The 17,082-nt window shown below is 44.3% G+C and overlaps 1 protein-coding gene and 1 pseudogene across 4 annotated transcripts in view; one reads left to right on the plus strand and one right to left on the minus strand.

Moving 5' to 3' along the window:
• CHN2 (chimerin 2) overlaps nucleotides 1–17,082 on the plus strand; it is a 244,831-nt gene that overhangs the window by 21,487 nt on the left and 206,262 nt on the right. The window contains exon 2 of one of the 4 annotated variants that reach the window (XM_016135958.2): nucleotides 10,934–11,023. The exons of 2 other annotated variants lie outside the window; for them this stretch is intronic. In XM_016135958.2, the coding sequence (XP_015991444.1) occupies nucleotides 10,934–11,023 (90 nt within the window). Of the gene's footprint in view, nucleotides 1–10,933; nucleotides 11,024–17,082 lie in introns of those variants that run through there. One more of the 4 variants, XM_036230433.1, reaches the window with a different exon arrangement.
• The window catches only part of LOC107505647, a 73,402-nt pseudogene continuing 71,194 nt past the window's right edge, over nucleotides 14,875–17,082 (minus strand).

A 17,082-nucleotide genomic window follows, 5' to 3' on the forward strand; every position in this document is an offset into this window, starting at 1 on the left:
TTCACTAAATACGCTTGTGGGACATTCCTTCACTTCAGCAGCCCTCTGTCTGGAGGCTGCTCAAGTACTCTGTGTCAGTCTCTCAGTCTGTATGGGAAAGAAACCTTAAGTCTGGACCAGCGACGTTTATAGACTGGGAGGGCCGTTGGGAGAATAAAAGCATTTGGCACTTTTATGAGCTGAAATATGTCTTGGAAATGGCGACATATCAGTTTTAATTAACGTAGAAAATTAATCTTCAAGATGAAAGAGTCCTAACAATGCTTTTCATTTGGATATAAATATTTAGTGGGGATATAGGTTACAGGATGTCTTACAGGCCTAAGGTCCCTTAGGGTGTCCTGTTTTTAATTCTGGTTCTTCCTTTAGTTGCTTGGAGCAAGTAAGGGATGATTTCCTTTAGATTGTATGCATGCTTCTAAGGTTATCTGAATAAAAGATACATTTCCGATAATTTGCGATCTCAGCTTTATCCCTTGGGCAGCAGGCTGCGATGCAATAGCTTAACCTGAATGTGAATTAAAGCATAAGTGCAAGAAAGTAGGTGTCTTTTCCTGGGTTTGAATGAACTGGCAGCAAAACAGTTTAATCAGGATACCCTGCATGGCTTATCATCCTGATTAGCTAGCACTGCAATTAGAAGACATTTAACTTTGTTTAAAACATAATAGTGACTGGGGGAGTTTAGATATTAATAAAACTAGGCTTAGCGTGTAGTTTCAACTCTCTTAATCTCACATTAAAAAAAAAAAAAGACAATTCAAGAGAAACAATGAATTGAGATTAATTTCAAAGCTGTAACGGGCCCCGGGTCATTCTCGTGTTATTTGGGGTAGTGGCGGTCCCTCCCGCCTGCCCCCTGACCCTGAGCCCTGCCAGGGGAGCAGCGCCTTCAACGCTAGACGGCAGAAGTCCTGCTTGGCGGAGGTAGGCGTGAGGAGCGGTGGCATCACGTAATAACTCTCTTCGAAGGCTGTGTCCTCTTAAGATTTGCTTTCTAAAGTTACGTTTTAACACAGACAGGATGTTTAAGTTGTTTTTGATGAGGACAGGCTCTGTCGGAGACTGCTACAGTGGTTCCTAACCCTGAATCACCAGGGATAATTTTCGAAGAACGATGGCCCGAGCCATGGTCCAGACCTAAAGAATTAGAATTAGAATTAGAATCTCCAAGAGATGGCTGAGTGATACTCACATGTCGTCAAGGTAGTGAGACACTCAGTGTTTGCCCAACGTCCCAAACGATGAGTCTGGAACAGTCAGGAGGTGGTTGGTCCCTCATGCCTGTGCCACCTGGAAACCTGGAGGCGTGTTAGAATTACAGCTCTCAGGCACACCTCACACTTGCTGTATCAGAATCTGAGTTTTAACAAGATCCTCAAAAGATTTCTGTGTACTTTAAAGTTTCAGAAACATTTATTAAAAACCCTTCAATAAATGAGAGAAATAGGATCGAAACCACAGGTGATTATGCCTGAGGAAAAGTGTGTCCACACAATGGAATTTTTCTAAGTTAGACGAAGTTGGGGAAGAGTTTCTGATGACTCAGGAAATGCTTGTACTAGAGCAGTGAGTGTTACGTATATATCTGCATGTGGAATCCTTAGGTCACGGGGTATGTGTATATCCAAGATACGACTGAATGTTTTTCTGAAGTGGCTTTGACCGGTTCCCCTTCCCACCCACCAGTGTATCCGCAGCCAGTTGGGGTGCACCTGTGCCATTCCCATGCCCCATTTTTTGGCGGCTTAAAACTCTGTTGACTTGGTTCTCTAAAACTCTACAGGCAGGAAAATTCAGTGCTTTTCTGTTTCAAGAACAAGAAGCTTTTCATCAAGGGGAAGATAATTACATTTTACCAAACCGTTAAAACCATCGCAGTAGCAGAAGCAGCAAACATGTTGGAAGGGCCAGTTCCCACAGATCTTCACAAGTCAGACGATCCCAAGGGCCACTTTCTGAAGGAGGAACATTTAGGCGGAATTACTGTTCCAATTATGAAACCCTTACTTCTTAATCATTAACTGATTTTTGTCCCCCAGAAATGTCCCAATTATGAAAAACTATGCAACTCATCCTGATTAAGTGATACTATATGTGAACACAGTAAATATAATCAAGAAACTTTCAAGCCATGATCAGATGCTACTAAGTTTTAACTAAAGTACGTACATAACTAACATAACTAAATTATGATGAGAAGAAACCTCACAGTGCAAATATTTTTTCTGTTTGTCGAATGCGCGAATTGAGTTTGTTTCTAAAACCCCGCATTGCTTAAAGAGGGATCACAGGAGAGAAAGTCCGAAGCCATTGCTGTCATTGGTAATTTCGTGAACGAAGTCACCTAACGTCTTGTCTCAGACATTAAGCAAAAGCTATGGCACATCGTATCTTCTCTGTTTACCAAAAAGGTTATTGCGCGAAGCAGCCGAAATGCCTATAGCAGCTAATCTATATGGAGATTTAAGGTCAAAGCATTTTCCGCATATTTTCATTTCTATATTTAAAATAATCTTAGAGTTGGTAATGTGCTTTTCAAAGGTAAGGTATGTTTTTTTTTTTTTATACGACAAATCATATTTTCACATGACAGTCTTATTTGTGACGCATCTCTTGCCATAAGCAGAGCCCAGTGTAGCACACGCAGTCCAGAAGTACATTTTGCTCATTCTCCTCGGCCTCAGCAGAAAGGAATGGAGAGGACCATGCATAATGAGTAAAACACATATCATCTCCTGGAGATAGAAAATAAGGATAAAGGCAGATTTCTATTTGGGAGAATTTATTTGGGCTTTGCAAGTAATTTAAAACGGCTCTCCCCTCTGTTGGCAATTTGCAGCCTGCCTGAGTTGACACCTTCGTTTTCAATCACAGCGAGATTGCTTTTAGTTGCAGGACTTGCCGAAGCCAGAGCTCTGAGACTCTGAAACCGAGCCTCTTGCAAAATCCTTATGTGTTTAAAGCAGATGGAATAAGAATGTGATCTTTCCTGATTGTCATCGCACACTTCACGAATTGTTTAAATTAATCCATAATTTGTCCAAATCAAGATGGGGGAAAGATGGCCTAGTTATAATATTGTCCTGTTGTATCTGGATATGGCAAATTAGCCCAGAGAGATACGTTATCTATCAAATATGCAAACTTTATTGTAAAATAGTTGTAAGACTTTTATATACATACGGCATGTAAGAAAGACAACAATATATATAGTCATTAAGTTTCTTAGATCAGTCAACCAACACCAACATACAAAAAACTATGTGCACAGGTGTGTGTACACGTGTGCCTTCTGACTGTCCATCTGTATAGAGTTATGTATGTGTAGGTTTAGAGCAAAATCTCCAAAAATTCTCTTCGTAAAACAGATTCTGTAGGACGTTAATGATGTAGTTTAGCATCTCTCTTGGCTTCCTATCCTGATTTTCCATGACATGGAAAATCTAGGCCAGAGGTAGAGCAAAGCTAATAATCCTTGCCATACCTCGAAGACAGGAGGAGACTGAAGCCCATCACCTGCTGTGAGCTCTCTGAGACCCATTTTAAGGAATCACCAGTAATTACACTAGAAAAGACGACTTACCTCACATGGGGGACAGTTGTAATTACTGAGTGGATGTTACAATCACCGAGCTTTCCTGTAGTTACAACATTATTCTGAGACATGTCCTACAAGCCATGGGATTAGGCTTTTATTAATAAAACTACGCAAATGGTATTTGCTGTGTGTCATTCCACTTGAGAAGATAAATAGGATGGAATTAAACTAACACGGAAAGATTACTTATCTTATAATTAAGAACATTGGACAAGAATGAATTTTGAATTTATAGCAGTTTCTGGGTTGGCCAAGGGGACATATTAAATAACCTTCCTTTTTTAAAAATATCTTTTGAGACATAAATTCTCTGTGGGGAAAAAAATGTGGAACAATTGATTGCAGTGTTCTAAATGCTTTGAAAAATGAAGGGACATTTAACATTTAAAAGTGATCTTGCAGAAATCTGTTATGATGAGTGGGGGGACATGAACTAAAGTCCGAAAACATTTCGACTTTTTGGAAACTTCATGACGTTAGCAAGGTAAAGCTGAGGTAGACCAGCATGAAACACAAACATGACTAACATGATCTGTATCATCAGCTAGAAAAGCAGCACAGTTAGTATGACTTTTAAAAAAGAAAAATAGGTCATATTTCCTGATGTGAAGACAGTTGCTTAGTTTTTCCTTAGAAATGTCACAGAGCTAGCTTTATCCTGTGTGTTAGCTGTGCATAGTGGTGCCGAGCATCGGTTTGGGTCTGTGTATTTTAACGTGTTGGCTAAAGCGTCGTATGGTCTTAAGCAAAGCAGAGTTGAACAGTTAACCAATTAATACCATTAAAATAAAAAAAAAATCGATACAAATCACAATCAAATTCATGCCAATTTACCTATGGTGTGACTTTTCAGGTTTTCTCTAGAATTATCCTGGAGATCTTAATTTTGCTTTTACCTGTCTCAAGGCATGCCCAAAATAATTAACATAAAGAAGATAATTTTATGGTCAGGAGAGAAAAGAGAATTTGATGGCCCCCAACTTTTTTTCTGTATCCCTCCTGAAATGAATTTCTTAATCCGGTCTTTACTTCTCCCGTCTACAAAATGGAGAATGGAAAAGGCTGCCCATGGCTGTGAACTGCATAGAGGGCTTTCATGGCCTCAGAAGCGAGTTGTAATGTTTATGGACACGCAGTGCCGATTATCTTGTGCTTCTCAAAGGAGGGATGGGAGTTCTCCGATCTCAAGTCATTAGCGCTGTGACCTGATGTCGCCATTTGGTTAGAGTATTGCGGGGTGCCTTCCTCCGTCAGCTGCCTGCACTCCCCATTAAGTCGTCCTTTGTCCCACAGGGACGGAAGCTTTGAGCTCCTTCACAAGGGTCATAGCCTGTCCAGCATGACTCCCCGTGCTTGTGGCGAAAGTGCCAGTTTCCTTAGGGGTACCCACTTTCTCCTAAGCTTCTCAGTTCACACGGTTCCAGAGCCTCTGAGGGTGGCTTGCGACCACGGCTTCACTGAGAAGAGCTTGAGGAATTGGGCCAGAAAGGGCACATGACCTTGTTGGACCCATCAGCTGTCCACTCTGGCTTTTGCTGGCTGGATTCAACTCTAGTCATCTTGCAATCACCCGTCTGGGACCCGAGATAGACAGTACCCCGTGGGCACAGAGCTGGGGGGTGGAGAACCGAGTTCTGACTCGCAGTGTCTGAGCCTCAGTCCAGTAGTACCTGGTGTTCTACCCCTGGCATTTTACCTCCCGTAGCCTTTTATCTTTAGCTCAAACAAGTTGGAATTGGAGCTTCTGTCGTCTGTCATAAGAAATGTAAGCCCAGTATTGATAGTCCAAGTTCAGAAGAATTTCACTCCTCCTTTGTTTTATCCTGGGTGTTCCCACTAATGTATCAAGTCTGCAAAAGCTTTCTTCACCCATGGGTGCTGGCGCCCAACAAGCTTATTGTTGAATTTGAGGCCTCAACTTGGACAACAAATAAGTTCTCGGTCCTGTCTTTTTTCAGTGCTAAACATGGTAGCAAGTTGCTAAAATCAGGGCACCTACAAGTCATTGCTTCTCATTTAAAGAGGAGCTACCTTAAAAAACATATATGTATATATACAGAAAATACATACATAGACGTGTATCTGTGTATACACACTCGTACATATAACTATAAAGTAATATAAATTACATATATGCGCGCGCACACACACACACACGTGTGTGTTACCTTTTTAGAAGGACCAGGACAGCAATGTTTGATTAGACTGTTAGATTTTAAAAAACAACCTTCCCATTGAGCAATAGCAGGAAATAAATACACCAAGGTAGAGAATTTGACGCAATCAAAGTCCAAGATGATTTGGCTGCAGGCACAGAAGTGCAGGAGGGTTGTTTGTCTCCTGTGACCCCGGGTTTCGAGGAGGCCACTCCGCCCACACGCTGCAGGGCAGGCCGCCAGGTGGATGGGCCTCTGGCACCGAAGCCCGTTCTTCCTTCCTGAACTCGCGTTTCACGCCCACTCCTCCTTTTGCTCCCAATCTGCTGCAGTCTGGCCTGATTTCCAAGCCGAGTGACGCGCTTTCCTTCCTGGCCCGTGGAGTCCAGACTGGACTCCGTATCCAGCTCTCACTGTTAAAGGTCCCGGGCCCCCTAGCCTGGTCTGACCAGCTCCTGCCCTCTCTTGGCCTCCTCCCTGGGCTGAAGTTGCTGTTTGCATCTCGTTTTCAAGAGTAAGGTGCGGTGAGGAAGAAGATTGAGGTGAAAGAGTTAACAGATGAAAAAAAAAAAGAACAAAGGGAACATCTTCCCACACACGGTTTTACCTTTTAAAAAAAATATTTCCCTTTGGCAGAAATGATTAAAAAGCAGAGCAGATGGCATGTGCTTCCTAGCGCACCAGATTGTAATATTATACACTTGGATTACAGAGTCTGGATATTACAGCCATAAACATATGTAAACATTTTCGTGTTTTGCTAAAAAGGAAAAAAAAAATCACCGATGATGTATTATCCTAATGAGCTGATTACGAAGATCAACTTATTATATTCTCACGATCTAGGTAAGAAAAGGGGGCATCCAGTCCAGCGGCATAGTATAGTGAGTAGGATGGTATTTTCCTCTTGGTTTGATTGTCACCGTTTGCTTTAGCTGGGTTTTACAGGTTCGAATCCTGGAACTGGAAGGAACCTTTAGAAGAGGGATTGGAAAACTACAACCTGGTGACCAAATCCAGCTTGCCACCTGTTGTAAATACAGTTTTATTGGAACCCAGACACACCAAGTCGCATAAGTGATGTCTGTGGCAGCTCTCACCTACACCAGCAAAGCTTAGTACTTATGACAGACTGTATGGCCAGCAAAACCTAAAATATTTATTCTCTGGCCCTTTGCAGAGAAAATTTGCTGACTTTACTTTGGAAGGCAATTTAAATTCATTGGTTTATTTTCTGGAATGGTTGTATTTTTGTTGCCTCGGAAAAGTATTTGCCCAGTTAGTAAAGATTTCTAGGGATGAAGATAGTATTGTCTCATTGTATTCCAACTCTTATTATCGAAAAATTCTTTGTAAAGATAACTTCACCTAAATCCTTCATGATACAAAGTAAACCCATTTATCTTCAGTTCTGTTGTTTTTGTTTTAACTCCTCAATGAAAGCTTTTCATAGCTTTAAAGACTAGCAAAAGGCTCAGATTTTGTTTATTTTCCCCTCCTTTTAACATTCCCAAATCTTGACCCTTTTTTGTGACTTACCCACGAAATCTTTTCCATTTCCCGTAATGACATTCTTTTTATATTATTATTAAACAAAGAATGGGACCTTGTACTGATCGTATTTACCTCTTACAAAGTGCATCCAGGTGTCTAATCAGTTTGCATTTCAAAACCTCTCGTGAAGCCTGCTCGTGTGTGTACTATGCCCGTTTTGTGGCTGAGAAGCAATGAGGCTCAGCAAGGCCACACAGCCAGGAACGGATAAACCTCTCCTAGCAGACCACGCTGTCCATGGCTTCATAATGAGCCTGGAAGGAGGATGCGGCAACAGTTCCCACAAGCTACAGTGCACGTGTCTGGCACAATATTGTGCTTGCTTCGGGGTGGAGATATTCAGTCCTTCATTGCATATCTACTGGCTCAGCTTCAGCTCAGAGTCGTACGTGGGACCAGTGAGAAGTGGGTCCTCAGTCTACCATTTAAATGTCGTCACTGCGTTCTGTTGGTCACAACTGACAAGGTGATGAATTAGCAGAAAAACTGAAGGAGAGTGTGGTTAAACTAACAAAAATCCGTCACCAGTAGGAGAAAACGCGTGTGCCTCGTGGGGCGGAGAGTGTTCAGTGGCATCATTTTTCTTTAATATAAAGGGCAGTATTATCTACAAATCTTTTCCGCATCACTCATGGTGGCCCATCCTCACGTTTTGTGTTGTGCCGTTTGATTTCCTCTTGTGATGTGCTGAATTTAGTACCCTAATTTGCCAAAATTACTTCGATTTTGGAGTCTCTCTCTGAAGATACCCTCTGCTGTCTTTTCTCATCGCCATTGGGTGTTAACATGAAATTCTGCTCTTAGAGTCATTGATAAAAATGTTAAGCGACAGAAACAAAGAGATATCTCCTTAAAAACAACATATTCTCAAGAAAGCACAAAGAGAGCATAAGGGGACTGCTGCGGAAATATTAACAATCATTTCTGCACTTTTGGTGATGGATGTTTTCCAACTTACTTATTTTAGTATTTCAGATGTTTCTTTGAAGACCAAATTATAGCTCAGATACTATCACTAACACTTTAAATTGTTGGTTGCAGTGTTTAAGGGTGATGTAGGCAACTCCTTAAACATTCTGCATTTTTAGTTAAAGTTAACTGTGTTTCCTTTTTTAGCTGTATGTTGCTTGTCGTTCACCTTTTTATGATGGTGCACAATCGTGATCCTTAGATACACAGGTCATCTTTCTGATTGAGTTTCTCGTGTGTCTACAGGTTACTGCAGCTTAAGTATTTGTTTTTACTAGTAATAATACTAGTCATCATTTGAAGCCTAAACCACATTTTCTTACACAAATAGTAGCAACTTTTCCCTCCAATGTCTTTTTCTGAGTCATAATTCCTGGTGATCATGTAAGGAGCAGAAAATTCACCCTTCGACTGCTGAGACCCCGGGCTGTGGTTGAGAAAGATCAGTGAGAAGATTCGCCTTTGGTTTGTAAACAGATTTGTAAACCTAGGATATTTTATGAGGACATCCCTGGACACAGTAGATCAGGCCCTTGCCGTCATTTTTATAGTCAGAATTAGAGTGAGATGGTACTTTAAAGTAGGAATTTCTCTTTTCTGACCCTTTCTTCTAGGCTTCCTTTAAAAGCTACTTAAAAAAAAATTCTTTTGTACTTCTCTAACCTTTTCACTAGTTTAGTGGCCGGCTCTCATTCTCATTTTGTCAGATTTCTTCTCAGCCTTTCATGGGTCCAGCCAGGAAGCCTTTCTAAATCACCCTGCAAGCAGCACAGCTGCTTTCTTCCTTTGAGAAACACTATACTCCAGCTCTCTCTCTCTTTTTTTTTTCTTTTTCTTTTTTCTTTTGCTGTAGAGTTACATTCAGCAGATACAATTTTCATGTCTAAGAAGCAGTCGCCCTTAAATTTTACAAACTGAATTTCATTCTGCCAGCTTCAGACCTGCAAACAGCATGGGCGACCTGCTATTCATTTCCGTCTGAGACCAGAGGCACATCTTTTTTATAATCTTGGGAGTTGGCTGAGGCCGTTCCTTTCCATCTGAGCCGACCGTGTATCCCTGTGATGTGAACGCACATATTTTAGAGCTGTCGAATGTCCCTTGAATGCAAGATGCCATTAAACTTTGCAGTCTTCTTTCTAATCTGTTATTTATACACCCTATAAAAACTTCAGTTATTTTTATGACAGACATTATTTTAAAGGAATAGTGGTGACAATGACTATTCATTGATTACTTTCATTGAATTACCCTCATCAGTCTATAATATGGCCCTATCTTTTTAACATTCCTTATTATGACTTGTTTAATTTCCATTATCCTTTTCTTTTGCTTGAAGATTTTCATTATTTCTACACTTTATATTGTTTTTGTTTACCCAGTTAATGCCTTTTTTTTTTCCTCTTTAATTTTTCTCAGTGTTACATTAAAGAAGAAACTAATCATGGAAGTTTTCAGAGCTCGGGTCCCAGAGGCTGAGTGCCCGTGTTTAAACCCCACGCTACTACCAACTAATTGTATGATCTGGCCAAGAAACACTGTCTCTCTCTGCTTTAGTTTTCTCTTCTCTGAAATGCTCATAGTAATATTACCTAACTTCTTGGGTGGTTGCAAGATTCAATGAGTTAAGTCATACAGTGTGTTTAGAAAAAAAAGCCCGGCAGATAGTAGTAAATGCTCAACAAGGCAGCTTTTTCTTTTTCCCCCAAGTGTACCACCTGCTTTATTTACACAGAAAAAAATGCTCAGTAATAACAACTTCATCCCATACCTCCCTCCTACCCAAACATAGTACCCCCAACAACCCTTGCCCCAAGATATTTTCCTATGTCTGTCATTTCAAGGTACTTTTAGAACCAAACACAAAGATGTTTAGACGTGGTGACTGATCCGTTGATTATCTTCTGAGTCCTGGGTAAAGAGCGAGTCAGGCTGCAGATTTCACTGAGGGGGCCTATCCTGGCACTGAGCCCAAGGGCTGTCAGGAAACCGCCCTCAGCCCTCCTTCCGGTTGTTGGTTACATCTTGGAAAGGAGCGCTAGGGTTGTAGGCAATGACCTTGAGACTCCTCAGTGAAAGTCTGACTCCGAGAGCCCCTGTCATTCTTAGGAACAGCACAAGAGCTTTGTTTCGCCGCTCTGTGTTTTCTCCGCTCCAGGAGTCCCTGTATGTTTGGAAAGGGGCAGTGGCCGGCCTATTTTCTTTGGCCAACAACTTTTCCATTTTAGTCTTGTCCAAGGACGGATGACCCTTGCCCCCAAGTGGTTTATTGCATCTCTCTATTCCCCGACAACTCTTTTCCTTAGATCCATGAAGCCATTCCCTTTTCTGGGAAGAATCCTCTCTCTCTCTTTGGTCCGGCAAGCACGAACTTCCAAGTCCTGGGTGAAGGAGCAAGCCGGTGAGTCTCGGCTCTCTCCAGCACAGACTAAGGTGTCAGTCTGGGACAAAGACAGCATGGTCAAGAATGGGGTTCCCATTCTGTGGCGGCCAGAAGCCTGGAGGGACTGAGGAGAATGTCCAGCTCCCCGGACGTCTGCAGGGGTTGAAGTGGCTAAAGGGGGTGCCACGCAATCATCCCCCAAGCCTTGGATTAGATGTTCTAGCTGCATTGCGTCTTTCTTAGACTCTCTGTTGGTCTGACTTTCCATAGGAGATGAAATACTCCTCCGATCACCACCATTTGTCTTTCCTGGCTCCAAGGCGAAGAAGGAAGTAATGCAGGTCTGCCAGATACTTGCAGGTAGATTTCTTCTTTGAGTACAAGTGAACTTAACCCCCCTCTCTCTCTCCAGGACCGGGTGTTAGCATCTTGGTGCCTGACTTCATTAAATGTGTCTCCTCTGGTGATCTCGCACAAGGCAGCTATTATCGTCGTCTTTATTGTTGTCTCCTGAAGCATAAGGACTGGGTGGAAAGCAATCTACCTTCAAAATCCCTTGCAGAACCTCGTAATAAAGGCAGGTGCTCAAGGAATGTGTTAAGTAGCAGTGGTGAGTGGAATAATGTCCCCCCACCCCAAGATGTCCACGTCCTCATCTCTAGAACCTGTGAATGTGTCATATTACACGGCAAGGGAGCCTTAAGGTTGCTGGCAGCCTGTAGAAGCTGGAAAAGACAAGGAAATGGATTCTCTTTGCCTGGAGTCTCCAGAAGAAACGCGTTCCCGCCAGCATTTTTGTTGGAGTCCCGTGAGACCCACTTCGGGCTTCAGAGCCTCCGAACCGTCGTGTAATAAATTTGCATCATTTTAAGTAAGCAACCCCGTATCGGTAGTTGGTGAGAGCAGCAATGGGAAGCTAATGTGGTGACCAACCGACTGAATTCACATTAATTGTTTGAGACAATGACACCAACGAAAGATACCAATGCCAGAAATTGTACATTAACAAGGCGTACCGGTCGGGACCATTTCCTAAAGCAGTGGGTCCTCAGCCTTCCTTAACCAGACTTCCTGCTTTAAAACAACGCAGATGCACAGAAGCATTGTTTTACATAAAATCTAACGGGGCCCACAAACCACCCTGAAGGCCCCCGCCGACCCAGTTATAACGCTAGGTTCACGCAGGGTTTGTTAAGACAGCCGATGGCAAGGTTTCAATGATGAACCTAGGAGCCCACAAGAATTCAGAGATTCGGGCTGCCTTTTTAGTTAAATTGAGAGTTTAGAACCTGATCTTCTGTTCCTCAATTTGCTGTGGCAATGTTATGTCCCAAGTCACATGACCTTTCTGCACTCATAGGCCTCATTTTTAGGAAGGATTTATCATCACGTTAGAGTGATGGTTACTCTTCGCAGGCCTTATTTCCAAGGTCTCGCTTGTTTCACGGCAGTGAACACAGATTTATCTCAGTACCATGGGCAGTACTAATGTTCACAGGAGATAACATAGGTGCTCTGTCTGCTGGTATGATTTCATTCATTCATTCAATAGGTTTTGATCCAAGGCCAACTAAATTCCAGACGTGGCACTAAGGACGAGGGATGCCAATGATAGAGAGGTCGGGTGTGGACCCTGTTCTCCACAGGCTTACGATCTTATTCTTATCTTTGTTAGAAAGTAAATACCCCATGGAGGTGTGGTTTAAATGTCACAGCCACAGTGTACTTCATAATGAATGAGTCGATCAGATCTCGTCTTGAAAATAAACTTCCGCTGGAAGAGGACAGGACGGTAGAATGCAATGAGAGCCTGGGAGGAAGAGTAGGATTTCTGTGGAAAGATAAGAAAGGGTAACAAGAGCAGCATGGGGCCAGGGACTAATACCTTCACTCATCTTGGATTTCTCTTCCGACGGATCAGGACTATTCATTAAAAGTCCCCGTAAAGAGTGTCTAAGTGATAGAGAGGGCGTGGGGTGACCACAGGCGGTCATTGTGACCTGCTCAGACCTGGTTTGAAGCCAATCTTTGTGACTCAGTGAATACTTGGGCTGCACCTAGTGTGTCTGGCACTTCTTGTAGTCCGGCATGGAGCTAGCCGTGGCTGTTTGCAAGGCTGCTCCTTTGTAGATGATTAAGAGCTGACGCTAAATGAGATATGATTTTGCAAACAACCTCGACGTCTTCTACGCTAGCCTGGTTGCTGGAACACCTAGGACATTCTGAACAAAGCCTGGCTGAAGGAACAGACGTGGGGTGAGAGGAGGCACGTGTATTTATTTCCTATCTCTGCCATAACAAAGTACGACAAATCTAGTGGCTTAAAGCCACACAAATTTCCTATCTCACAGTCCATGGTGTTCATAATTCCAAAATAGGTTGGCAGAGCTGCATTCCTTCTGAAGGCCCGAGGGTAGGATCTACTTTCTTGCCTTTTTCGGCTTCTGGAAGTTGCCCTCATTCCTCGACACGTGGCCTCTGTGTCACTCTGCCTCTGATTCCATTCTCACACTTCCTTCTCTCTCCATCCTCCTACCTCCCTCTAATAAGAACTCTGATGATTTTATTGGGCCAACCTCTAATTTAGGATAGTCTCTCCACCTCAGAATCCTTAATTTAATCAGACCTGCAAAACCCCTTTTGTCATATAAAGTACCGTATTCACAGGTCCTAGGAGTTAGGATATGGACATCTTTGAGGCCATCATTCTGCCTGCCACAACGTGTCAAGGATGACAGTACCAGAAACAGACAAAGTGCTTTGCTAAAAGCCTTCCAACCAGCACCTCAGCCTCATCCAGTTTTGGAGCCAGATAAATCTTTATAACCCCAAGATGGCCCATTGTCCATCTTCCAACATAATGTACGTGATAGAAAGGGTTTTAATGTGATTAGAATTAGCAACGTCTTATCTCACAATTGGCTCTGTGGGGAGAGTTGGTGGAGAACAGCAGATTTCCAGGCTCTGTGCCTTGCCTTTGCAGGTCTATAAATTCCTCATCAGATTCCTGACTGTTTCAGTAACTCCTCGCCCTGTTGCCTTTGAGCATGTGCTTCATAGTGCGTTTTTAAACAGAGAGGCCATACCTTCCTAACATGTGTTTCTCTAAAGCAGTTACGAAGACTTCAACTTGGTGTTCTCATAGTTCGGCGTCGTTACGAAGCTGTGTATTTTTACTCAGATAACTTCAAAAGTCTAGTGGAAAAGGGAAGGGGCGCGTGGGGAGGGAAGCCTCACAACGGATCAGGAGCCTTTGCCAACTACTTTCCTGGGTTCCTGTCTAATTTTTATACTCCAGGCTAAAGCAGAGAGGAAAACAGGTCTCACGGCCGAGTCTGGACACAGGAGATCAGCTGTGAGCCAGGAGATTAGGCAATGGGACTGGAAGCCTCAGGTCCAGACAGCAGAGGTTCCGAAGCCAGAGAAGCAAAAGATGCACACAGGAGGCCAGGGGGACAACAGGGGCTGAGTAAAGCATGGTGCGGAGTGGCCGCGTCCTGTGCGTGAACAATTCTAGCCACGGCGTCTCTGGTACATGATTCCCAGGGGCCCGGGTGGGACCTAAAAGGAACAGGCTGCTCTTTCAACTGTGCGGCACAGTGTTGCGTGTGTGGCGTAAGTGGCTGTCACTCCAGCACTTGAACCTCTGTCACTCACTCGCATTTTGACATCCATCCTTTTTAAAATGGAAGCTTTAAGCCTAATATGTCTATTATGCCCAAATTGAGTGTCGCCAGGCAGACTGCTAAATATTTTTTCCCATTGGGAATGATCACATGAAAGTATGATCTTAAAGTACAGACTATTCATTTATGTAACGAATATTTATTGATCATCCGGTATTTATTAGACTATGTGCCGAGGATTCTTCTAGGCACTGAAGATACAGTATTTAACAAACTACACTGAATTTGTCTTTGAGGAGCTTTTATTCTAGCTGGGAGTGACAGACGACAAACAAAAATACGTAAAATTTAAAGAAGGAAAACTAGGGCAAGGATGGGCATGTAAGGTATGGGGGAGGGTCGAATTGAGAGGGCGTGATCAGGGAGGGGCTGCCTGAGATGGGGGACATTTCGGTAAATCTGAAGGCAATGAGGGGGATGCTTAGTGGGCATCTGCAGAAGAAGAACACCCAAGACAAGGGAACAGAAAGCGCAAAGAGCCCGGAGCAGGGATATGCCTGGAGCAGTCAAAGCACAGCCAGACGGCTAGTGCGGCTGGTGTCGTCGTGTGAACAGTGGGGGCGGAGCAGTGAGCGATGGAGCTGGCTTGTGTGAGTGCAGGGTGGTCCACAGGGCAGGGGGGCGGCGCGTCGGTCTCAGCAGGGGCTCTGTCACTCTGCGAGTGGGAGGGAAATCGTTGGAAGGTGCCCAGCAGAGCCACGGCGACGCGGCCTGGCTTCCATTTCCACAGGCTCGTTCCGGCGTCTGCGTCGAGAATGCACTGCGGGGGCCGTGGGCAGATTCGGGGGCACCATTTCGGAGGCTAGTCCAGTAACCTTGGAGAAAAGCGATGGGCTGGGCCAGAGCGATGGCGGTGGGCTGCTGACACGGGGTGAAATCTGGAGGTGTTTTGGAGGTGGAGCTAACGTGGGATTTGTCGATGGACTCGACGTGCAAGTGACAAAAGGTGGAGTCGGGGACGACGTCTAAGTCAATGGTCTGAGCAACTGGGAGAACAAGTGAAGGACCAGTAACTGTGATAGAAAAGAAGGCGGGAAGAGCCGGTTTGGGGGGACCATCAATGGTTCAATCTGGGCGTACTCAGTTTGAGATATTCATCAAACGTGTCAAGTTAGGCAGTTGGATATATGGGTCTAGAATTCAGAGAAAAGAGGTTCTGGCCGGAGATAGGAATTTATATGCACACACACACCACAAAGCTGTCGGCTCTGATCTCCATGGTCGCACTTCCTAAAACCCTTTAATTTTAGCCTCCACCTGTCACTGCTCTCCACGGCACACCCCTACCCTGGCCTAGGTAACTAAGGTCCTATAGGAAGCTCTTGCCCTTTGGTTCTGAACATCTTCCCACATTCTGGTCTGATTCCTCCACTTCCCATCTCCTTCCAGCAAGGCTTGGATGCCCTTGCTGAGCCTAGTCCTGAGGTTGCAAACTCAGTTTGCACAGTGACCCGCCCCCGGGCAGTTAAAGCGGCTGGGGAGAGTGGCGAACTGCAAAACACATGCCCCACCTACAGAGGGCAGCACTGTTCTGCTCCCGCCTGGAGCTCCTGCCACAGAAGGCATCTATTGTTGCCAGTGCTTCTCAAAAGTAAGCTAGAAATCTAGATTTTTAAAAAGTGCAGTCTCTTGAGTTTTAAACATTGGCAGCTGACACACATTTTCAAGACTGTCAGCCAAATAAAATATATCTGGGGACCAAATCCAGTCCACAGGCGGCCAGCCTTTTACCACTGTGGAGCCTGTTGGACAGGCCGCCTGGCTGGGTTTGGGGTTTGGCTCCTGGACAGAACCTCTTGTATTGTCCACTTTGGTTTCCCCAGTGCAGGCAGAGGGCACAAACCACCCACCCCAGGGAGGTTTCCAAGGCACATTGTCCCCTGAGCCCAGCTCCCAAGGGCCCTGCTTTTCTGGAAAGATGACGAGACACCTTCCCCAGGACCTCACTGGAGAATATTCTGTGTCCTGTTCTCTTTCTTCCTCTTGCCACCCGATATTGTATCTCACTTCAAAAGCGAAATGAGTATCGATTCATTTCGTAGGTGAGACAGGTAGAGACTATTAAATCAGCACCTCTGTCTCAAATGCTTGATGCTAAAAAAAAAAAAAAATTGCAAAGTAGTAGCTAAATGACAATGTGGGGGAGAAAGTTAATCTTAGGGCAGATAGAAGGAACTATATGTTTTTTCAATAATTATAGGTCGAATACTTGCTAGTTACCAGTTCTCTTACTGTGTGATGTGTGCGCCGAAAAAGAATAAAGCACAGTCTGCTCCTGAGAGAGTCACAGCCCAGTGCAGGAGACAAGTATGAAAAGAAGCACATGGGAGCAGCGTGAAAAGGGCTGCCGGACGGAGATGCCCCGGGCAAAGACCAAAGATGGAGCGAGAGTCGAGAAAGGTTCCCCGGAGGCTGCGCTAGCAGGCCAGGATTTGACAAATGATGAGGCGGATGATTAGGGGAAAGCATTCTAGGAAAATGAATAACACGCGTACGGTTCCAGAGGTGAGGAGCGACCTGGACTCGTTCAAGAACTCTAGTCATTGTGAGAGCTTCAAGTGCGATGGAAAGGACACAGCCAGGCGTGAGGACACGGGGTGGGAAAGAGCCCCAGGGGCCAGGTCCGGCAGGGCCTTGTCCAAGAGGAGGAGGAGGAGGAGGGACGGGCGATTCCCTGTCTTCACTGGAAGGCTGCCGTGGCAAGTTCGCTCGTGGTTGCGAGGCAAAGGACAA

This window comes from Rousettus aegyptiacus, unplaced genomic scaffold (assembly GCF_014176215.1).
Source record: "Rousettus aegyptiacus isolate mRouAeg1 unplaced genomic scaffold, mRouAeg1.p scaffold_m13_p_13, whole genome shotgun sequence".
Taxonomy (NCBI): domain Eukaryota; kingdom Metazoa; phylum Chordata; class Mammalia; order Chiroptera; family Pteropodidae; genus Rousettus; species Rousettus aegyptiacus.